We start from the raw sequence: 25540 nt of genomic DNA on the forward strand, positions 1-25540 counted from the left end.
GTCCTCCGCTTCTAGGCGGGCTCCTCGTCCCCCAGCAGATGGCCACGGCTGCTCCGTTGGGGTGGACGGTAGTGGAGAGAACTCTACTACGCCGTATCCCTCTTCCTTCCCGGATTTCGGCACCAGTGTAATCAGTTCAATGGAAAGGAGGAGGCGAGAACCGGCTTGATATTATAAATAATATTTTAATTATAAACTTAAAAGACAAAACACACACATGACGGACATGTCTGTAAACGATCTCTCTCTCCTGAACGATCCTCTGCAGTCGACCTTTATCCCTCTCAGAGGCTTGATTAGCCTGATAAGGGACCGGGTGTGTAGGATCACGACCCGGCCCCACCCTCCGCCCTGCCACAGTGTATTTGAATGTTTATGGATTTTCCCCTTCACTTCTACTGTAAGTGCCACACTGTAACTGCTTCTTTTTTAAATAATCAAATTGATAATTTTTTTGTGGTAATCAAAATGATTAATTATTAAGAGTTGATCTTGTATTGAACTCAAAACATTCTTTCAGTCACACTTAAAATGTCTGAATGACTGCATTATATAACACAATAGCAAAGCAATTGTCATGAATTTTATAGAAATTCAGCAAAAGCACACTTTTCAAGGAAAATATTTCACAAAGTTTGATAGCTTATTACCATCTTCATCTGTGGTAACTCTGCCAGGACACCTGTGTGAACTGAATGGAAATATCCACATACACCTTTTTTTGTTTTTTATGGTTTCAGTCAGAATAATGTCATATTACAGAATTAAAATAGGTTGTGAATTCAGTTTCATGACTTTAACAGTTGGTGAGCTACTGTTAATTATATCAAGTACCCAAGTACTGTTAAATTTTACTTTTTTAATTTTTTATCAAACCTACAGAATATAATTTTTACTCTGGCTGTTTTCCTACCTGTCAGGGTGTTCCCCAACCACCTGGAAGACACTAAGTAGGAAAGTCTCATTGCGGAACGCTCTGGTCACACACTCCTTGTAGATCCTGAATTCTGCAGCTGTGATGGCCTCACCCTCTGGGATCTGGGACAGGTTGAATTTGAAATCTTTATAGTGTCTTCTCTGTTGAGACAGCTCCCTGTCAAACTCCACTGTTCAAAGAGACACACAGAAACACTGTTAGAGATGTGTTAGACTAGTGCACCGCAGATCTGCACAAACCAGCAACTGTCTGTTTCAGAGTCAGATTATTGTTTATTCACGATATTTTATGATGATGGGAGAAAAACAATATTTCTAGTGATTTGATGTAACAGTACAGTTTTGGACCTGGATGCTGACGCTGTTAAAATACACAATGAGAAAATACATAATATAGTGAAGTGACCTGAAACACCAGCTGATTATTAAATATAATATCATTCAGATGTTGTTATAAATCATCCAGACCATTTGCTACAGGTTGGACATTAAGGGCCCTATTTTAAAAGGGCCAAGCGCAGCGCTATGCGATATGTCAAAAGCACAAGTCAGTGTGCATGGCCATGAAGTTTTGGTATTTTCGTGCGAGCATGCGCTAAGTCTAGGTGCAAGTGGGTCTGGTGTAATCTCATGCAACATGCGAATAGCTGGATCAAGTGAAATTTAATTCTGAGGTTCTTCTCCATTTTTTTAACCATCTGTGTCCAATTATATATTCCATTCCCTGTCAAGCACCAGTGATATAAAAAAGACAGAACATTCATAAGAAATTGTTTGTGTAAATGGGCTGTACGCAATGAATTACAAGATTAGAAATAAGTTAATTTCTGCATCTTTGTTGAATGTCAGGAATATTTCTTGTGACGACTCTTTTACGCATGGAAAATGTGGTTCTCATCAGGACTTCAATGTAGGCTCCGTTAAATTATAGAGAGGTATAGAGAGAATAATATGTAAGTATTATTAATATAATTGATCTACTAGCAGTCATTGATGAAGAAATGTTTTTCCTTTTTTTTTTTTTGCTCGCACTTCACTTCTAACACTCGATTTTATTTTAAAAATGTTATTATTTTACTGAAACATGATTTTGCAAAACAAAATAATTTTTTCAGAATTTGAAAAAATTCAAATTACATTTCAAATAAAAAATATATTGTATATAATTAACATAACAAAGTGATCAAATAATCGTAATCACCTCCACAAATATATATATTGTTTTATTAAAACGTCTTCCACCAGCCCCTATTGCAGTGACTTAAAAATCACTCTACGACAACAGGTGGAAAAGTACTGATACAAATTAAATCTTAAAATCACCTGCTGGTGGAATCTCCATACTGCTAATGCAGGAATTGAGTTTAGACTTTGCAATGAAAACAGACGTACTTCTCAGACATCTTAGAGCAATTACCTATTTCTCAGGAAATTAACAAACTGCGCTTTACAGAACTTCATTAACATACATTACACACATTTTGCACGCAAACACCCACAGATAGTGCAAAACTCCCAAGGGCACAAAAACTGCCCTTAGAATTAGCACTCTCATGAAAATTGGATAAATAGAGCCCTAAATATGAAATAAAACACGTATTTTCCCAGTTTTCAGTCTCTTATTGACATACTCTTAACTTAACATTATAAAGGTGTGGTAAGCTATGTAAGCTCAATAATGGTCTATAATTGACTGGCCTAATTCACCCATAATTTCTATACATATGCATTTACATTACAGCACCACTTCACAGAGCGTCCAGATGTGCAATGCATGTGCTGTAATAATGATTCACTATTTCTGGTAGAATGCTAATTCTCTATTTATTCAAGCTGTTCCCACAGCAAAGGACTTCATGTCAGTTCCGTTTTAAGTTCTAGCAGCCTCTCGTACAGAAAAAGAACAGAGAGAAAAACACAGAGTGTTTTCACATCAGATGACAGCTTTGTCACGGTATCGTGCTCCTCTTCCTCCCTCATGTCACCAACAGCTCTTCCTGTGGTTCCTACGGTCCGCCCATGAGCTGTATTTCTTGCCGTAAGTACAGATTCATCCGGATGCCCCTCTTGTGGGCCCGTGGTAATGTGTCCTGCTCTGACAGTATTTACATACCTCCCTAGGTGAGGCATACACACTTCTATGTCAGTCCTCCCTCCTAGCAGAGGAGTTAACTAATCTGTGAAGCGGGGAGGACTGCAAGGACTGCCCCTTTTCACAGTTTGGTGAACTTCAGTAGTTCTCCAATGTCACAAGGGAGAAACTTCCATGATCTCTGGTCTTCCAACAGGGAGCTACACTATTCTGCTGTCCAGATACATACGTTTCCAATTAAAAGCATGCCTACTGAGGAAAAATTAAAATGGCCTAAGACGGAATCTTGAGGGACACCCTGTCCTTGTGCTACATACTCAGCTCTAACTGACAGGCTAACCTTGAAAAACCCACCTGCAAAGGGTGAAATAAAGTACAGGGAGCAGCTATAGGGACTTCTGACCCCTAGAAAGGGATTGCAACCAAAAAAAAGAAAAAAAGAAGAAGAATAGAAAGAGCCGTAGGGAGAGAGAATTTCCTTTAGTGTAGTACCAGCTTCTGGGTTCACATATTGATGGCATGACACCAGAATTTTCTCACTCACAATATGCCCAAGTAATTCATTTTTGAGACAAATTTCCAGAGGTCCCTTTTGTGATGTTTTTCACATCAGCGTGGCAGGTCTGAATGTGGCCATTTCACACGATGCTTAGACTTCTTTGTTAACAACTTTCACAGGTGTTTTACCAACAGAAGTCAGTCTAGCAAAAGGAAAAACATCAGAGATGACAGAAATATTAAAGGCCTTGTTAAAATTGGATTTTCTTTTTGTCTTATAGATCATGTCTATTAGATTTGAGGTTGTCTATCAGTAATTCCCAACCAGGGGTACGTGTAAGCAGGTTCACTGGGTACTCAAAAAGAATTGGAACAAAATGTAGCCTATGACTTTAAATACATTTTAGGGATGGGTACAAATATAGATATACGAAGAATTTTAAACTGCATTTGAACAATTTTAATATTGACTCTCATTATCTCAAGGTCGATCTTTTAATTCTTTGCCATGTTCAGCACTGAGTGTTGAGAGTAAACTTGTATAATGTGACATCCACGCAGTCAATTTGTCATCAATAATATGTCTTTCAACTCCACGCTTGTTGTTATGCGCTTGACCAAAACACAATGAGATCCTTGCTGAACCGCAGCTGTTCTTAAAGAGACAGTCCAGTTTTAGTACTTGTTTTACAGATAGATGATAATACTTGTAAATATAAAAAAATTATGCAATTAAACAAAAAATATTTATGCCTAACAATACTTATAAATGCCATTACTGACAATGTCCTCTTTTTATTGTGTACATCAGGGATATTACAGTATCAATGATAATGTTAAATTATATTTAGCCTTTTGTTTTGTGTTCTTGAGGGAGTACTTAAGCCTTACTGATGGTGCTGTGGGGTACTTAAGGCAAAACAAATTTGGGAAACACTGATCTAGTGATCATGCTAATGTACTCCTAAAACGTACTGCAAATTTAAAATTACGCATTTAAAATTTACAGACGAAAAATAATGACTCACTTTGCACCACACAAATGTTTGTCCTATCAAATACTCTCTAGAATGAGAATGTTCATCCCCCAATATCATCTACATCCTACTAGCAAGTAGCAAATCATGGTACATGGATGTGACATAACTACCGTAAACCTTATTGGCTTTTTAAATCAAAAGAGATAAGCCCTATGATACCTCATACAAAAAAATCTCTGTTTCTATTGGAAATATATTAACACATGACATAAAATTGTGATTGTCAAGCTATTTCTTTAAAGGTGGTCTTTAAATATGGTCTACAAATTACTTTGGCCCATTTACATTCGTTAAAAACAGATGGTCATTGAAATCAGACTCCCCTTGAATATATATTATACTCTGCCAATACAATTCTCATGTTTTCATAAGCTTTCATTGCCTTCGTCAAAACTATATAAAAGCGGAAATTTGCAGAGGTCCCAACTGGTCAAGTGTTCTAAACGTGTCTTCAGAAAGTGCTGTTGACTTGTTGAGAGGATAATGGAAAATGAATGAGGCTTGCTGAATGATAGATTATACATATATGAAGGACTTGGCAGTGACAGTAAGAAACACAACCAAAACCACAGAACTCATATGATCTGATACAACTGGTTTTTCAGCAACAGACCCAGAGAGAAACCATAACAATAACTGTGAGGCCACATACTGAACAGGTAATGGAAAGTGCACAGTTTTGCTTGAGAAAAGATGTTTAAGTGAGACAAAGTGGAAAGTGTTGAGTGTTCATTGTGTTGGCGTTCTTCAACCTCTTCACAGATACACTTCTCCCACATGGTAACAATAAAAGTGAGGACGTAATAACAGAGGTCCATGGAGAGAGACACACAACAAGATATATTTGTGTGTATATATATATATATATATATATATATATTCCCAACCTTTCAGGCAGAACAGGGTGGCATTTTGGACAGACATCTCACAGTGAAATCGCGAAATCAGAGCAGTGTTTTGATAGCACCAAAGAGCCAGTGTTTACACTTTTCAGGAAAATAAACTTTAGAATGTCTTATTTATAGTCTCTATATATTAAGCTGGGATAGAAGAAGTTTAGCTTTAAATATAATTAAAAAAGAAATAATGAAAGTTGCACCATGCAATGACTTCTGGAAATATTCTATACTGTTTTCAGTGAAAACATAAAAATTGCATGCATTGTGTAATGAGTAGCAAAGGCAGGACCCAAACGCAGAGTGAATCAATACGTTTTTATTAATACCAAAAAACAAAGCCAAAAAACACAAACTAACCCATAGGGGAAAGACCGTCTAGAATGGCAAGAAAACAGATGGGATGAGCTGGATCAAAAAGAAGCAGGACACAAAACCATCAGGAACTGACAAGATGAGAGAACAAACTAAAATAGGGATAAAAATCAACAGGTTAATAGGCAGGCAGGTGAGACAAATGAACTGACAATGGGCAAACAAGGAGGTGGGGTATGATGCAGGACTGAGAGACAGGAGGTAAAACAGAAACAAACAAAACCACATGCTCTCACAAAACACAAACACCTGAATGGCATGAGTGCATATCCCAAGACAATAAGCGCTAATGCCAACCGACAGACAGGACGAGAGAATGCATGGCAACAAAGCAATACCATGCACTCTCACACTAGACAAAGCCAGTGTACATCATGAGGCTAACACCACGCGATGCACGCAACAGGCGACAAAACCAGACGAGACACCTATACGAGAGCTCAGCCACTAATAAAACCGACAACTAAGACAGAAGTGACCGAACTCCAGCACAACATGCAGACGTCTAGCGACCTGGACGCGCAGCGCAAAGCGAGCGCAACGCGAAGCACACCCGTGAAAGACAGACATAAACAATTGATGTGAGTGCATGCCATCAAGATGACATAAGAGCAATGCACTAATGCCAACAAAAGATAAGACATGGAGCATGAGTGTCCGGAACCCGACACCAGAACCGAAACTGTACCAGGGTCCAGACACCATGCTTTGAACATGAAACACAAGACTGACCGAAGAGCGCGCGGAAGGGAAACCACAACCCGAAGCCATGCGCTCACACAGAGACAAAAACGAGACACAACACAGACACAGAGCAAGAGTGTCAGGATCCTGTCACCACAAAAACCCAGACTTACAAAGTGACAGGATCCTGACAGCATTGTTTTGATAAATCCAAAATAATGTTTTTTACCATGTTTGGTAAGGTAACCAACAGTTCACCATTTAACAGGTTTTTCCTTGTACTATTTTAACATTTCTAAAGTGGATAAAGTCAGAGGTGTGGGATAAAGCTCCAATTAGGGCTGATTCTCCATTTCCACCTGTACTATCCGTTTCTTTCCTACTGTGCTTTTGTCATTAACCCACACAGCACAAAAGAGGGTGGGCTGTGACCTTCAGAGAAGATATGAAAAACACTTACCGATACATAGAGAAAAAGATAGCTTAAGAGAGAGAGAAAGAGAGGCAGACATTTCTGGAAACCTATGGTATTTGTACTGATTTGCAGTTGAGGCTCTGGGTTACTGACCACAAGTACAGCTACTATCTACTTTAATGGGGAAAGACCGAAATCTCCAAAATGGTTAGTCAAAATTACAATTAAAGAACATAATTCAAATCAGCAGTAAAATCTGTCAACATTGGAATCATAAATTGTGCTTCTTTACCTCAGATTACCAGTAAGGTCATCTGTAAGGGAGGTCTTCCTTTTCTACATCTGTTGGCCGTTCCAATTACTCCCATTCATTCAAATAGAAGTGGCCAGTTTCTGCTAAATAGTCTCTGATTATACTTGGTAGGTTTTTTGAAAATCTCAAAATGGTAGATGGAATACCTAAAAAGTAACTAGGATACTTTGTAATGAAATTAATTTGGCCCTAATGATCTGTTCATTCAAATTCTGCAATTTTGATCATTTTCTTCACTTTTCCATAATCAGATTAATTTGTTCTTCTTTGTGACCCTTGCAGATGCTTTGGCAATACATTGTAACTTTTTTCATGACAATAAAGAACATTGGAATTGAACTGAAAGACAGACAGACAGACAGTTGCATGAGGCCCAGTCAGGATTCAGTGTGGTCTGTGGTCAGCTGCGAACTGCACTTTAAATGTTTTCCATAATATCTCCTGAAGTAGACCGGCGGTCATTTGAATTTAATTTATCCACCACATCTCGACTTTTTCCTTGCTGCCCACAATCACTAAGAAAAATAACAGCATTTTTCCATCTCACCACATACACTTCCTCCAGGACCAAGGGGGGGCGCTGCACAGATTGTGTGTCTATTTTGATCAAAAACATGGTTTTGACCTATATTCCAGAGGTTTTGCTGTGGGAAGTGTACAGGAGGTGCTGTAGACAACTCTGACTGTGTAGGAGGATAGCGCATAGTAATTCGTCCTTCAATGTTGATGAGAAAAGCGTTACTGGATGGATCTAACAAAATTGTGTCCAGGTCATATTTCACCCCTAATCAAAACTGCATTGTGATATTATTCCCCCCTTTAAAGCTTGTTGCTCAATTTGAATGAATTTCCCTACTGGAAGAACTGAAAGATTTAAAGGTATAGTTCACTCAAAAATGAAAATTCTCTCATTATTTACTCTCCCTCATGATATCCCAGGTGTGTATGACTTTCTTTCTTGACCAGAACACATTTGAAGAAAAATATCTTAGCTCAGTCGATCCTTAAAATCCAAGTGGGTGGTGAATCGACTTTTGAAGCTCCAAAAATCACAGACAGCATAAACAGAATTAATTCGGCTCCAGCGGTTAAATTAATGTTTTCAAAAAGTGTCACGGTTACTTTTGTTGTGAAAAAGATCAGTATTTAAGTACTTTTTAACTATAATCCAATGCTTTCTAGCGGGTGGACTTCACATGGTCTCTCATGTGATGTATTCACGTTGGCATGTTACGGACGTAATCTCACGTTCATCTCGGTTGAGACATCCAGGATAAACATACAAATGCACCACTGTGAGTAAACAAACAGACACAAATACAGATTTAAACAAAACCCAACCAAGCTAAAGTACAGTGCTCCTCCTTCTCACTTGTAAACAGCGCAGCTCTTCCGGCTGTATTGCATGTGCATCAGTTCAAATGCCAATGCGATTACATCACACGTGCATACAGCTGCAGAATGGAAGTTTAAAAAGAACTTTAATATGTTTTTCGCAAACAAAAGTGATTGTGTAGCTTTTAGAAGACATTCATTTAACAGCTGGTGTCGTATGAATGACATTAATGCTGACTGTGATTTTAAGAGCTTCAACATTCACTTGCATTTTAAGAACCTTCTTATCTACGATTTATTTTTCATCAAATGTGTGACGAGAGAATTTTCATTTTTGGGTGGACTAACACTTTATTGCATTTAATATACACAGTATGGCCATTGTTCCACACCATAAGCATTCACTTTATACATAAAGTGAAAGTGACACTTTGGATAAAAGTGTCTGCCAAATACATAAGTGCAAAACAAGTCAATACAAACATATTTCTGTCAAGTATTGAGGCATAATTTATATTTAAAGCTTTTTAATTATTCTGCCCAATCCACAATCAGTCACCACAAACTTGCGAGGAAAAATGTTGACCGTACACAAAGGCTGCAATTATTTCCTACATATCTGCAGCTCATAAAACGTTCATATGCAGATGATTTGAAAGCTGTCTCCTTCAGTGAAACCAATAAAAATGTGCTGTTCCGCCAGGCATGTGAAGAATTCATCTGTGTTTATGTAATTATCTTCAGAATCCATGCTTACATTCTCTTCCCCCACAATCTAATTGTTCCAGCTTCTGTGATTAAATACTACTGTGACTGGCTCTTCATCGGTAAGCGTTGTCTTTGGTTCTTTTAAAGGTTTGTAACTAGGGGTGCATCTCAATCAGCTCCCTAACTCCATATGTCGTGAAACAGTATATTGTGAACAAGAATTAGGACACTGGCAAGACCTTATTAATCAATAACATCGCTGTATAAATGACACTATAGTTTACTTTTGTTGAAGATATTCACACATAGTATTATTATGTAAGATAAATGACATTAAATAAAGAAATAAAATGATAAAGGAGTGCATTATAAACCTACGTTTAACAACTCAAATATTTTTAAGACTGTTTCCCTTTCATGGTCTTTATGGATGACCAATGTATGAGTTGTCTGTAAATTCCACTGACACTATAGAGAGTGGTCTAAATAATTAATAATATCTTACCTCTCTAAACAAAAGGAAGCAACATCAGCATTACTACTCGTTGTGTTTTTTTCCATCATCAAATCTTTCCACCTTATGTATGCCAGCATACTGAATTCAGCAGCCATATCACCCTGTAGCTCAAGACTGGTTGCACACTGAAGATGAGCATAGCCAGTACATGGATGGGAGACTTCCTGGGGGCAAACTAAGGTTTCGGCTGGAAGAGGTAATAGGGAGTCCAGCAGGAGGTGCTCACCCTGCAGTCTGTGTGGATCCTAATGCCCCAGTATAGTGACGGGGACACTATTCTGTAAAAAAGCACTGTCCTTTGTATGAGATATTAAATTGAGGTCATAAAATCCCATGGCACTTCTTGTAAAGAGTAGGGGTGTAACCCTGTTGTAACACCTGCTTTTAAAACGCTTTTAGATGCTACATAATGAATTAAGGGACCAGAGACTTTCACGTTTCAATGAGCCATGTGTATTACACCACAAATCACCACACAGACAGTAAACATACAAAGTACATAGGCATCCAGTTGCAAGGCAAACATCAAAACAGTTCAGACTTTCATAGTAGAGTCTTTGGCTACCAAGAGCTCAGTCTTAAGAGTAATAGGAGCAAGTGAAACAGTACTTAAGTGCAATATAGATGAGGCCACATCCACCTGAATCCGAGCCTCCAAGTGGCTGTTGGTAATGTGAACAAACTGCAGCTGGTGGAACGCACAATAGATGACAAAAGTGTTGTTGGCAAATCAAAGACAATTAATCTCATTTTGGTCAAGGACCTAGCTATAATTGAGCTGCCTCCTCATGACTGCACGTTGAACCCTCTGCATCAAACAAACAAATAAACTTAGTGTCACCATTAACACATTTACATCTCATCTACATAAACATTACCTAACATCACACATACAAACAAAGTACTAACAAGAGTACTTACATTTGAGCTTAGGAACCTCAGGTTCCTCAAATCAGGGAAAAAAACACTAGACAGCATTGGTGAGAAAGCTTCTCCATGTGGTTAACACATCCTTCCTCCCTCATACTACTTCTTCTATCCTTTTTATGCTACCAGGAATCACACTGGCTAGAGCGCCCCTAGTGACAGGATTAAATATTGCATGTGCAGAAAGCTAATAGGACAAATGTAACTGTAAAACTGTTACACACCCCTCTCCCTAAAAGAAAAATTTCAAATAGTCCCATAAAATCTTTTTAGCTTTTCAACATGGTAAGTATCACTTTGGTTCAGGTTGTCAAGCATTACTACCTTTTCAAGATCTTTGCAGGTCCTTGCCATTTTGGAGCTAACTTGGCCATAAAATAGTCGGCAGCACGAGAAAGAGGGTGAATAAGGACCCAAACCAGATCCCCTTCTTCGAAGGTTACAGCCCTCCTACGTTTATTGTAGTATTTGCCTTGCCTCTCCTGGGCTTGGCTAGTCTTCTCCCTCACTTGGTCAAGAAGAGATTTCTGCCTCTCAACAGTGCTGTAGGCTACATGGTCAGGATTAGGAGCCTTGCGGATTAACCGCTCAAGTGAACCTTTTAACTTGCGTCCTAATGCAATCTCCGCCGGAGTAAGAGCCGTACTCTCTTGCCATGCTGAATTAATGGCATACTGGAATTCTGGTATCCACTTGTCCCAGTCACGGTGATTGTCATGGACGTAAGATGATATCATCGTCTTCAATGTTCTGTTGACCCTCTATGTTAAATTGGTCTGAGGGTGATAAGCTGTAGTGAGTTTTTGAACTACACCCCATCGTTTGCAGGTATCATTGAGTAACTGGCTAGTGAACTGAGGCCCACGGTCAGAAACTAAATATGCCGGAGTTCCCCATCATGTGAACATTTCTCTTGTCAGTATGTTGGTTATGAGGTGAGTTTTTGAAGACCGTAGAGCAAAGAGTTCCACCCACTTGCTGCAATAATCCACAAAGACTAATAAGAATTCATTGCATCGTGGGCTTCTTGGGAAAGGACCCATCAAATCCATTCCGAGCATATAGCCAGGCTCCACTACTGGGGTTGACTGCAACAATCCAGATAGCTTGGAGATTCTTGGTTTGTAGGCTTGACACGTCTTACATAGGGTGCAGAAACTCCAAACATCTTTACGAATCTCGGGCCAATAAACATTGTCGAGTAGCCTCCGTAAGGTTTTCATTCTTCCCAAATGTCCACTCAATGGGTTTGAATGAGCGAAATGCAAAAACGTTTCCCTCAGTGATGCAGGTATGACTAATTGACTAGTGCACCCTTGTTGCTTGTCAGGTACCCTTCGAAACAAGTAGTCATTCTGTACAATGTAAGCAATGCGGTTTGGATCGGTGTTAGGTTGCTTAGCTGACCCCCATAAAGACTGTAAAGAAGCATCAAGCTTTTGAGCTCTCCCAATCTCATCCCAGCTGACTGGTAAATTAGGGTCTGGTTTTATGGGTTGACATAGGGCAATGTGACTTACCACCTCTTGCACAGGTATTCCTATGGATAGGGCATCAGGTACCACATTACAGGATCCCTTACGGTACTTAACAGTGAAGTTAAAACTTTGCAGCCTTAAAGCCCACCTGGTCAAACGGGAGGATGGTTTGGGCTGATTGAATACCCAAGTCAGGGCAGAATGGTCTGCGAGTGCTTCGAAGTTTCTTCCCTCCAAGTACTGCCTCCACTTTTCTACAGCCCACACCACGGCTAGACACTCTTTTTCTGCTGTAGAGTACGATTTCTCAGCTCCCTGTACAAGTCGCGAAGCATAGGCGATGACATGTTCTAAACCATCAAAGTCCTGCGTCAGCACAGCTCCTAATCCTATATCGCTAGCATCAGTTTGTACCTTAAATTCCTTAGTGAAGTCAGGTGGCATTAAAACTGGTGCTTGTTGGAGGGCACTTTTAAGATCACTAAAAGCATTTTGGCATTCAACTGTCCAATCCCAAGCTGCCTCTTTAGCCTTTAGTGCATATAAAGGTGCTGCTCGCTCAGAAAAGTGAGAAATGAAGCGATGGTACCAACTTGCAAGGCCTACAAAACTTTGTACCTCCTTGACATTCATGGGTATCGGGAAATCACGGACTGCTTTGACTTTAGAGGCTTCAGTATGGACCCCTTCTTCAGAAACGACATGTCCTAAGTATGTGATGGTCTTTTGCAACATGGAACACTTCTTGAGGTTGAGTGTTAATCCTGAAGCTTCCAGTTTTGCAAAGAGTTGTTTGAGATGTTGGAAGTGATCTTGAATGCTTTTGGAATAGATCACAATGTCATCAAGATAAACAAAACAGAACTTCCCTAAGTAATCTCTCAGAACGTTGTTCATTAGCCTTTGAAAGGTTGCAGTGGCGTTTTTAAGGCCGAAAGGAAGACGAACAAATTCAAACTGATTGTTTTTGGTGACAAAAGCAGTTTTTTTTAATACTGTCTTCATCCATTCCTACCTGCCAGTAACCAGACTTAAGGTCTAATGTGCTGAATATGGTCGCTCCATACAAGGACTCTAGGATATCTTGAATCTGTGGCATTGGAAATCCATCAAGAGGAGTCTTGGAATTTAATCCTCGGTAGTCAACACAAAAGCGGGTACTACCATCCTTCTTTGGCACCAAGACCTCTGGTGCTGCCCAAGGAGAAACAGAAGGCCTTATAATGCCTTTGTTAAGCATATTTACTACTTCTTCATCTATGAACTTTTGTTTGGTGACAGAAACAAGGTAAGCTCTCTTACGCACAGGAATCTCATCGATAGTATGGATTCGGTGGTGAATTAAAGAAGTCTGTCCCAAATTATCTGTGCATACTGTTGGCCAATCAAGCATTAGACCTTCTAGTTGACGTCTTTGAGCTTTAGAAGCGTCAGCTCGATCTACTAACTCCTTTACGGCAGCTAGCGTAGTGGAAGCCGTTGACACTAAAGGTAGTGCAAGGTGCAGACTAACCATCGGCGAGGATGAAGAAGTGTTGAAGGTGTGGATTGTATCACAATCTTCGGGCAGTGTATAAGTGGAGTTTTTAAAATCAAGGAGGATCCCTGAGGTCATCAGAAACTCAAGCCCCAATACAACTGAGAAATTCAAGTCACAGTCTCTCATCACATAGGCCCTTAGAGGATAATTGTGACCATGGATTGTAGTCTGCCAAGCTAACTTCCCTAAGGATGACTGTACATAACCATTAGCAAGGGAAAATGACTGTCCTCTACTTGATTGCATAACTTCATGATTTGATGTCAATTGTTGCCAGCATGACTCTTGCACTAATGAATAAGTGCTTCCAGTATCCAGTATTGCTTGATATTGGTGGCCTTTGATGGTTATGGGCAAAGTTAATGTTGTCAGTGGCTTTCTATCGTTCTCTGAAAAGACAGCAATATGTGGGTTGGATTGTCGTCCTCTTGGGAACTTATTGGTTTCAGCAGGCTTAGAGGTGTTTTCCTGATGTCTTTGCCTCCAGAAGGCTCTCTCCTCACCAATATCTCTCTCTATGAGCGTTCCTACACATACTAGCTCATCCACAGTAGTTGCAGTACCTCCTAAAATACTGGCTATTCTTGGATTGCAGTTCCGGAGTGCTGCTTGAAGGATATCACGTTCCGTCATAGCTGGCTTCAACCTCAGACACAATGCTCTGTACTGGTATGCAAATGTCCTGATGCTTTCATCAACTCTTTGTTTTCTTTCTCTTATTCTTCTCTTCACTTCAACTTCGTGATCATCAGATAAAAAGGATTGAAGGAAAGCAGACTTAAATTGTGCCCATGTTTTTACTTTCTTCTTCTCTGCTAGCCACCAGTCTTTAGCTGTGTACGTTAATACAGAAGGAAGCATGGATAAAATTTCAACATCATTCAAAGGCTGTATAGCCAGATACTCATCACATCGCTCCAGATATGTAATGGGATCTTCTCCGTCTAAACTTCCGAACTTTGGAAACTCTAATTTAATGGGGGTCTGGCAATGTACCGGTCTAAAAGAACTATGGGTTGCTACAGTGTGGTTAAAATCTGGAGTAGAAATGGCTCCCCCAGAAGACTGAATTAGAGATCTCAACTGGCCATCTCTCCGTTTCAGGCAATCCATAGTTGCTTTTTCCAAATCCTGGACCTTAGTTTCCAATGTGACTTTTACTCGGCCGCATCCAGTCTCAAGCTTGGCAGATAGTGAGTTTTCTAAATGCCGTATCTCTGTATGGTGGTCCTTATGCAGGTTTAACATGTGTTGCAACTGACTTTCAATTGCAGTCATCCGATTACTTTGCACATCCAACTGGTATTGCATATCTTTAAAATGAATATCAGAGGAATTTTCCCAACCTTCCATTCTACATTCAATTTTATGCATTCTTGAGGCCATTGTCATAGTTAACAAACTTTCATCTTCTTCATTTGGAGGAGGAGGGGGTAACAGAGAGTCATCGAAATCACATTCTTGTTCTGCATCTTGTTCTTCATTTTCCAGATATAAATTACTAAGAGAATGAATAAGGTCTCGGACAGGCTCACGACGTGTAGTGAAAGTTTCTGAAGAATAGTCTGGGCTTAAAGGATCATCACCCTCTGTCTCTCTTTGCGAGAAGGCCATTTTGCAACTAACAAACCACTTAAAGTAATCCTAGCTTTATAGACTCAAGTTGACTGCAATGTGGTGACACCTCAAAACATGGTCACAATAAAAACACATATGTAGCATGACTCATTGAAAGTAGAATTTATGTCTCTCTTCAAGATTCAATAAGGTTTTGCTTTTTTTGGGTCCCTGTTCGGGTGCCATATTTATGTAACACCTGCTTTTAAAACGCTTTTAGATGCTACATAATGAATTAAGGGACCAGAGACTTTCGCGTTTCAATGAGCCATGTGCATTACACCACAAATCACCACACAGACAGTAAACATACAAAGTACATAGGCATCCAGTTGCAAGGCAAACATCAAAACAGTTCAGACTTTCATAGTAGAGTCTTTGGCTACCAAGAGCTCAGTCTTAAGAGTAATAGGAGCAAGTGAAACAGTACTTAAGTGCAATATAGATGAGGCCACATCCGCCTGAATCCGAGCCTCCAAGTGGCTGTTGGTAATGTGAACAATCTGTAGCTGGTGGAACGCACAATAGATGACAAAAGTGTTGTTGGCAAATCAAAGACAATTAATCCCATTTTGGTCAAGTACCTAGCTATAATTGAGCTGCCTCCTCATGACTGCACGTTGAACCCTCTGCATCAAAAAAACAAATAAACTTAGTGCCACCATTAACACATTTACATCTCATCTACATAAACATTACCTAACATCACACATACAAACAAAGTACTAACAAGAGTACTTACATTTGAGCTTAGGAACCTCAGGTTCCTCAAATCAGGGAAAAAAAACACTAGACAGCATTGGTGAGAAAGCTTCTCCATGTAGTTAACACATCCTTCCTCCCTCATACTACTTCTTCTATCCTTTTTATGCTACCAGGAATCACACTGGCTAGAGCGCCCCTAGTGACAGGATTACATATTGCATGTGCAGAAAGCTAATAGGACAAATGTAACTGTAAAACTGTTACACAGTTGTCCTGGACAAATTCCCAAATTTCCCCATTGGCCCTTCTCAATCATGGCCTCCTAATAATCCCCATCCATTAATTGTCTGTATAACTCTACTCTCTACTCTCCACCAATAGCTGGTGTGTGGTGAGCGCACTATGGCTGCCGTAACATCATCCAGGTGAATGCTGCACACTGGTGGCGGTTGAGAAGAGTCCCCTGTTCAGCATGTAAAACGCTCTGAGAGAAGTGTCAGAAAAAGTGCTAAATAAATGTAACATTCATTAATGCCATACTGATTTTTGTCTTTGCCGCTCTTTCTGTCTTCTTGCTTCTGACCTTTTTCGCTTCTTCAGCAGTAGATCAACTGAATCTCCTGTTGTCTCTGCTTCTAAACCACAATAAAATGTATATTCCATGGTATTATTTTGCTCTTCGCATCACCAAACAACACTGCTCTAAGCATAGCCAAGCATATCTACATAGGCGGCAACCAATGAGCACAAGGATTTTCTTCTTTGATGTTTAGTGAAACAGCAGACCATATCATTTCAACATGGTGAAACATACTGAAGGGACATAAATGGACTTCAGAAGACATGATGATGTTTCTGGTAAGAGAACATAGTGTAACGATGCTCCCTGTTTTTTCAATGCATTGTGGGATTTTTTTAGGGAGCGAATATTTCAGTCCCCTGGAACGATTTTGCTATTGAGACAACCCTAAAAATGGCCGACTCACTGATCAGTGCCCTGACTACTGAACTAGGGAACAGATTGAGAAGCACCCTAGGACTTTCACACTATGACTAATTCACACTATGATTAACCCAAGGTTAACATATTTTTAACCCAATGTTAAAGTCCCCATGATTTCAAAATTGACCATACTTACTTTGCCTAAATTGATTGTTTTGTGGTGAACAATTCATCCATGCAAGTCAATCCACACAAAAAAAAGTTTTGGCTTCGTAATCTTTAATCAAAATCTGAAAATTCCCCGCCCCTCTGCATTGGAGGACCTTGCCTGATGACGTAGGTTTGACGGCTTAGGTGTCTCCTTAACATCCGTAACCACGCCCCTCCAACTGACAGTAGACAGGCTGCCTGTGTGTTTGCAAGCATTGACAGTGTGTGAAAGGAGAGATGGCGAGGAGGTGCATTTTTGGTTGTGAAACTCACGGAACACTTTTTACCATTCGAACCCTCCGCATGTAACGGCTCAAACATGTAAGGTCTGATTCCCCCCGTGACGAAATGATCCTCCGTGTGTTCCTGTTCTTCTTCATCTTCCTCCTCCTCCTGCTGCAGGAAGGGGACTGCTGGTGGTGTTTCAGGCGGCGAGTAATCCTCAACAACCGATTGTAAACTTGCGTTAAGATCTGCCTCCATTTCTGAATGAAACACCTACTTTTTTAGATCCAATCAGGTGCTAGTTGGAAAAAAAGCCACGCCCACTATTTTGCCTCATTTAGTATTCCGTTTCTCTCGGAAATACGTCACAACACTGGAGAAAAGTCGTTTGCAACTTCCGGTTCACAGGGACTTTAAGGCCACCGTTGTTTAGCAGTAGAAGTAATTTCAAGTGTGAAAAGCCCAATAGTGTCCAGTCTTTCAATTAATCACTGCTTGGAGATGAAACAGAGGCAGTCATATTAGATCAACAGGAGTCCTTTTCAAAGCATTGCTGGTCATGGAGTTTTGTATTGGGGCAGCTGGGAGGTGGCAGGAGTCTGAGACAGTATTACCTGGGTGTTTCCTAAAACTCTGGTCTTGGTCACTGACCCAGAAAACACATGAAAGGTGTCACTACAGGAGTCAGAGCTCCATGGGTCAGCAAGAGCTGCAGTAGTTTACGGCAAACCACAGATGAGATGACCCTAGTGAACGGTCATAAAGATACATCACTCACAATAAGCACCAGGAATGAGGCACCCTGAGAAAGAGGAATCCCACCCAAAGCATTTATAGATCACAATCCTTTCACTGCATGTTATGCTAATATTATGGACCTAATCTATTGTATGCAAATTGTCGACTGTTTTCAATTTCCAGTCTCCAGTGTTTTCACTCGCATATAGAGAAAATATAGAAAACAGGCAATTAGAATCATCATGGCATATAGTCCTTGGAGCGCATTAATGTAAATGGATTCGACAGGACTCGGCTTAAGCTCTGATAAGAAGAAATTCGAAACTGCTGAGCAACGATTTACTGTTTGCGAACATTCAGACACAGGCCACGCCACTGGGGGAGCTGTTTAGAGGTACATGTAAATATGAGGGCACGCAAGACTGAATGTAAAACATAAACTAATTTGACATTAAAATGTGTTATCAGTGACTTCCTGCCTCATTTTATCAGTAAAATTCACACAAGATCAGTAAAAGAAGCTGTTTGAACTACTTGATGATGATGTAAAGTCACATACACTCACCGGCAACTTTATTAGGTACACCTGTACACCTTTATTCATGTGATTATGAATATCAACCATCAGAATGGGGTAAAATGTGATCTCAGTGATTTCGACAGTGGTTTGATTGTTAGTGCCAGCACATCTACATCTGTTGACCATTGGGTGCTCCAATTTCTCCCACTCATTTTAATAAGTCACATGTCTCTGCTAAATAGTCTGTGTTTACATTGACAGAATGTTCAGCATTTAAAATGGAAACAAAAGTGATGTTGTCATCCTTGCATATATTTAACCATAGATAATGGCTGACTTTATGCTGAACAGTGACTGTGTTGATTTCTGTGCACAGCCGACATAAAACATGCTGAGTGACTGATGCAGCATTTCATCTACACAGAACCAAAGTCTAAATACAGCTATTTCCTTCAGGCAATGCACATCTAGTTTAATAGTATGTGTGACCAAATCTTTATTGTTAAATGGACTGAGCTGTCAAAGATTATTTGCTCTGTGTCCTCACAGACATTCCATGCAGGAGTGAATGAAATCTGTCTCCATTTCTCTGCTGTCGTGAAGTGAGTGCAGCAGTACTTTGTGATCACTGTGACTGTGTTAAAAGATGTCTAATGTCTCTCATCGTCTTCATCCCTGAGACTGTAACCAACGGCAACTATCAGAAGCTGATCGTCACCATGGTGAATGGCAGCAGTCAGATGGTCATACCTGTGTGTCAGTAGTAGAATTACCCTGAACAGAGTGGAATGTTGTACATGTATTTACCAGTTTAGACCCAAAGATGGATTTAGTTGCTTTGTGCAGGACTTAAAATATGAAAATTCTGTCATTCTGTTATGTTTTTCTGTTTTGTATTTACCTTCATGAATTATATTTCTATGATTATATATGGGGGGTAAATAGAGAGAGACTGAGTCTGTCATTACACATAACGTCATGATCACATGATGACATTTTTATTTTTTATATCTTTAAGAGTGTGTACTATGGTTTCGCAGAAATGTACGTTAACAGGCTAAAAGCCATTACATGAATCAGCTGTTCTTTCCTCTGGCGTAAAACAAATTTATTCTCACTTGAGTGTCAGCGAAAGCCAGCAGCCTGTCAACAAATTGCATAATGTCTTTTTGTATTTATTTATTTTTGTATGAAGCAAAGGAAAGAAATTGCAGAAAATTGAGTAAATGGTCTGAAAAAATAAATACATTATTTTCTTCTATTGGGCATGTACTAAAACATTAATAAAGTCATAATCCAGGAGTACAGCTGACAAAACAGTTTGAGATACACTAATGGTGCTTTGTGCTTTGGCAACTCCACAGAAGAAGATTTCTGAGTAATGTTACCAGAGCACAGACTCTAGAGAACAAAAGTGAATGTACTCATTTTCTTGGAGACAAGTAATGTTATGTAAACATAGACAAACAAAATCAGTCTGATATTGAGGATTTCGACAGGCCAATGCTAAAGAATAAAAACTGTGGGAAAATGAAACAATATCTTTCATAACAATATGCCTCATAACAACAGCAAAATACCTCTTGATTTCTTTTTGTACGGTCTGGATGGATGTCTGGATGGAGTGTTTTTTTGTTATGTCAAACACTATAGTGAAAAATTTGAATCTCAAGCAGAACGTGGTCAAATAGAATTGCTTCGCCATTACTAAATTCATGAGCAGTGTTATGTAATCCATTACAGATTAACAATTACTGTACCATATTACTGGTTACTTCATCAAAAAAGTAATCACACTGCTAATTACTTTACTTTTAAGTAACTTCCTAAAACACATTTTGCAGAAAGGTTTGTTTTTCTCTAAAAGTAACGTCTGTATTATAATGTTTAAACATATTGCAGCTCTCACAGAAACGCAAACAGAAATACATACGAGCATGATTCATGTTTAAATGTATTCTGTGTAACCCAAATAATGTATTTCAAAGTACTTATCTTGAGAGACAGTAACTGTAATCTGATTACAAGTATTTAAAATGTAATGTGTTCACAAATGAATGACTTAAAATGAGTAAGTTGCATTCCAGATTGTACTCAACACTAGTTATAAGAGATATTTTGCCTGTTGATATGAATTTATACTTTGCGCTAAAAACAGACGTGCTCTATAAACATCTTAGCACAATGACCTATTTCCCAGGAAAATAGTTAATTGCACTTTACGCCACTTCATTAACAGAATACACAGACAATTTGCTCACATGCACCAACAGATAGCGCAAACACTCCCACCCACAGCCACTTGCACTTTGCACCAATGAGAAAAATGCACCTAGAATTAGAGCTCTCATGAAAATTGGATATGACACAGCGCACTCACGAAAATAGAGCTCTTAGTCTTATGGGTTTGTTCAAATCCCTAAAGTATGAGTTATTGTAAAAAATTATGTTTGCTTTAGCAATCACCACTAAATATAGTCTGCTCTTTTGATATACTGTCTCTCTGCCATTCCACTTGTTTCAAAGTCTGAGACTCAAGGATTTCTTGTATCGGCTGTTATTCTTTTGCAACGCCATCTGTCAGGTCATCCTCAGGGACTTTTGCCCAAAAGATGGAAAGCAGAAAGATAAACGAGGACACACTTGTATTTGTGTATGCTAACATACCTGTGTCATGATTTGAGGTATATTGTGTTTCTCTCCTGCTGCTACCTGTGTGTGTATGTGTGTGTGTGTGTGAATGTGAACATGCCAGACAGAGAGCTGTTAGAGCGATCTGTGTGTGCTGCTGCAGCAGGTGTGTGTGAGCTCAGTGCTGGCCACAGGCAAGGAAGTGTGTGTCAGACAGCAGAGATGGATCTCCCCTAAGGGATCTGATAAATAAGGAAAAAATATCTTTGAAAAAGGAAACGCAGCTGTTTCCAAAGGACAAGTCAAAATATTGGTGGCTTTGCATTCCACAGCAGCAAGTACAAGAGCCAAAGTCTGTCTCTCTCTCTCTCTCTCTCTCTCTCTCTCTCGTGTCATTTTTCTCCCTACATTTCTTCCTCTTGGAATCCCTATGGAAACTTTATGTTTTGGACATGTGAAAATGCTAATAGAGCTCTTAATCAATACCTATCCAACAAGTCTTGCAAATATCACAGTGCAACATCTATTATGCTATCTTGCTGTCTACTGTCTACATAGGCAGCTACTGTACCTTCTGAGGCAGCATCCAGCTACTGTACCCATTTACTAACATTTGGCTTCCACAGTTCATCTATATTTTGTTTTTCTTGCTCATTTTTATTAAAAGTTCTAACAGTTCAACAATTCACTGATTCAGCACATCACGAGACACTTCATTGTGCTACTGACCATTAAATGAAGACACATTCATTCCCGCCAGAAGAAAACACAGTGGTGACATAAATCTCGAGCTCTCAAGCATTTCCTCTTCACTTGTAGAGGGCACCGGGTGACATTCCTGCATGGGTGGAGAGTATATGTGTGTTTGTAGTCCTGTGCTGGTGAGTTATGGGAGTTATAGTGGGTGTGTATTCATCGAAGTTCAGCTGACTAGAGCCTGTCACACTGAAAAAAGTAATTTTGTCCCGTTTCATCATGATCACACGTGAAGTCAACTTGTTTCTTTTGAATGTTACAGAAGAGACAGGGGTTCTGGTCCCATGGAAACAAAGAAGAAATCATGTTCACATAATCGATGATGAACTTGATTCTGAGGTTGCATTTTCCTTCTAAGATTGCACGCCACTGACGGTTATGTTTAGCGTTGGGGTTTGGGCGATTAGTTAAAACAATATGCATTCCTGTTTACTGTATTACAAAATGTACAACTAAAAACAACTCACTTTAAAGCACATTTTTAAAACCACTCTGTGGACAATTTCTGTGGAAACTTTTCCTCACACATGCTTATGACAACATTTCCAGCTTCAGCCACTGGGGGCAGTGATTTTAATTTCAGTAAGCACAGACTGATTTCAGCTTAAGAACTTTCTACCTATGTCGCCAAGTTCACAGCAAGATCAGTCCCCTACAAATTCTAAGCATTCTTGAAAGATGATACATTTACTTGAGAAGCAAAATAGAAAAGATAAGTAAAACAGATAAGATTTGTATTCGGAGAAAATATTTAAAATCAAATTTATTGTTCTTACCCATTGGCCACATATTTATGTATTTTTCTTGTTTATTTAGTGAGGTTTATGCTTACAACAAGAAAAAACTATTTGCCAATGGGGTAAGATTGGCAAAAAAACAAGTGAAGATATGAGGCTTTATTTTCGTGTTTGCGCTAGGCGAAGAGCTATGCACAATTTTCATAAGAGCACTAATTCTAAGTGCAATTATCATGCCATGCGTGCTTCTCTGTGGGTGTATTGTTTGTTAATGAAATGCCACAAATCGCAATTTGCAATTTTCCTGAGAAATAGGTAATTGTGCTAAGAGGTCTGAGGCACAAAGTCTAAAATTAGTTCCTGCATTTGCAGTTTAGGGATTTCACCAGCAGATGATATCGAAGAGCTATCAATCACTTGTAATACTAACAATGATTTAGTTACATTCTTTATCATTTAACACCACTTACATCCAGTTAGTTCTGTCAGACAGCACATTTTCCATGTGTATATAAGGCACGGATCACTGGCATAGAAGTAATTCACTGCATACAGGATATTTACACTACCAATTTCTTATAAATAGGCTGTTTTTATTTATTGATTGAGAGGGAATGGAATATATGTAAAATAGGACCCAGAACCCACAAAAAAAAATCTGAGGTGTAAATACTAATTGCACCCTGACAGCAGCAAAGCGCCACCCCATTGCCTGGCAATCAACAGCTGCACTAAAACAATTGTTTAAACTTCACCGGTTACAAGCCGTTTAAAAGGAAATAATCACCAGATCTGGAAATGTTAAAAGTGGATATAGTGTATACACAAGCATGAGAACTTCACAGATCTTCTTCAGTGTGTCTAATATCAACATGCACAAACATCTGCAGCTCAAGTTAATACAGGCAATTCACTAAAATAATGGACATTTCTGCTTGAAATGTTGCTTTTGTGCTTAGATTAATTTTCAAACAAATCTGTAAGAAAGAGTGCGCTTTGTCTTTTCTGACTTTGGTGTGCTTTAATGGCATGCAGTAACACACAGACATAGTGATTGATGTATGTCGACATGGGGAGTCCCCACCAAATCCGATCACAAGTGGTCAAAACACCAGGTGTAAACAGTGATGTGTCCCACCTGACCACATGAGATCGAATCACCTGTGACGCATCTTAATACCAGGTGGAAACAGGGTCATCATTCATACAGGTGAAGAGGAGAGGGTCTGTCATGGGAAATTCATCTACACCAAATGGGGCTTACACAGCACACCTTCATGTTCATCTGGATTTAAATGTTTTTCTACATAATCATGCACTAGAGGAAATCTGCTTTGACCATTATCATGCATCTTGCCCCGCTTTTAAAATACGCAATGTCAAGTTATAACTCTTAAAATGAGAACCCCATTCTGTGTCTAGCTGATTTGAGTATAAACACGTCCTGGACTGTTTTTGCCCCCATCTGTGCCATTTTAGTTGTTGGTCTATGTAAAAATGCACTAGATGGATGTCTTTAATTGTTTCGATGCGTTTCCAGTAATATGCGCCACATATTATGAGCGGTACAAGCACAACTTTTAAAAACGCATCTCAAAATTGTAAGTAACCAGTTTAATTCCCGAATGTTTCAAATATCATGACTGTTTGATAGTTGCTGTGCTTGAGTGAACAGTTTGATACATTCAGATGAAATGAGTTGGGTTTATGTTATGTGTTAACCTTGAAATGTAGTTGTATAATGTTGTGGAGCTTGTTCATTTTCTTCCGATTGAGTTTCAACTATCGCTGTATTTGAGGGACTGCATGATGTTAGCTGTGGGCGATAACGTTGAAGTTTAAAGAAGACAGTGGAGCCAAAACCAACATTTCAGAGAGAGAGAGAGGGCTAGACACAGGGTGGAAAATTATTATATATTACTAAATTATGGCAGTTTTGGTGCAAAAAATAAACTTTACTAACTTTACAAGTGGACCTCAGGGAAAATAAAAAATAAAAATAGTTCAGTATGTTATGACACCTTTAAAATTTATGGGACAAATTGGAACATCCAATATGGTGGCTGTAGAAAAGGAAGCCCCAACATCCTTAAAGATAAAAGAGCCAGTCACCTTTGAGATACAGACATCACCTGTAGGTCAACTTAAGAACAGACATCAGCTGGACCAAAAATGTGTGATCAGAACTAAAGAAGTGTTATTTATGATACCATTGTTGACTAATTATAGTACTGATTTGAAATATGTTCTTTAATAGTACTCATGACCAACCATTTTGGAGGTTTTAGTCTTTCCCATTCAAGTACTGTAGATAGGAGCTGCACTTTTATGCCACTTGTATCCATAGGAAATAGCTGTGGACTGACTTGCCTTGAAAGGGACATTGCCCATTAATTATCTTGGGATACGTCATTTCACCAGGTCTGCTACTTAGTGAAAGCCAGAGTGGTGAACAAAGAGGAGAGAAAGAAAGACAGAGAAAGTGGAATGTTATTCTAATTTCTGTCTCAAAGGTGAACGAGAAGTCAGAGAGGACACTGGACATCCCCCACATGCAGCAGAGCACTCACCCCAGCGTCCTCCTCAAACCTCTGATGACTAAGAGATACTCTGACCTTCAACAGGTCATTCCTTGTGTCCACATTTCCCCCGCTTTCCCTTTTGCTGTATTTCTGTTCAACTCTCTGTTATTAATGCACCTGTC

The 25540-nt window shown here is 39.3% G+C and overlaps 1 protein-coding gene across 1 annotated transcript in view; it reads right to left on the reverse strand.

Moving 5' to 3' along the window:
- The window catches only part of LOC127634916 (bone morphogenetic protein 7-like), an 85123-nt gene that overhangs the window by 32367 nt on the left and 27216 nt on the right, over window positions 1-25540 (reverse strand). The window contains 1 exon segment of the mRNA XM_052114667.1: window positions 914-1106. Within this exon segment, the coding sequence (XP_051970627.1) occupies window positions 914-1106 (193 nt within the window).

This window comes from Xyrauchen texanus, chromosome 42 (genome assembly GCF_025860055.1).
Source record: "Xyrauchen texanus isolate HMW12.3.18 chromosome 42, RBS_HiC_50CHRs, whole genome shotgun sequence".
In the NCBI taxonomy this organism is placed as follows: Eukaryota; Metazoa; Chordata; class Actinopteri; order Cypriniformes; family Catostomidae; genus Xyrauchen; species Xyrauchen texanus.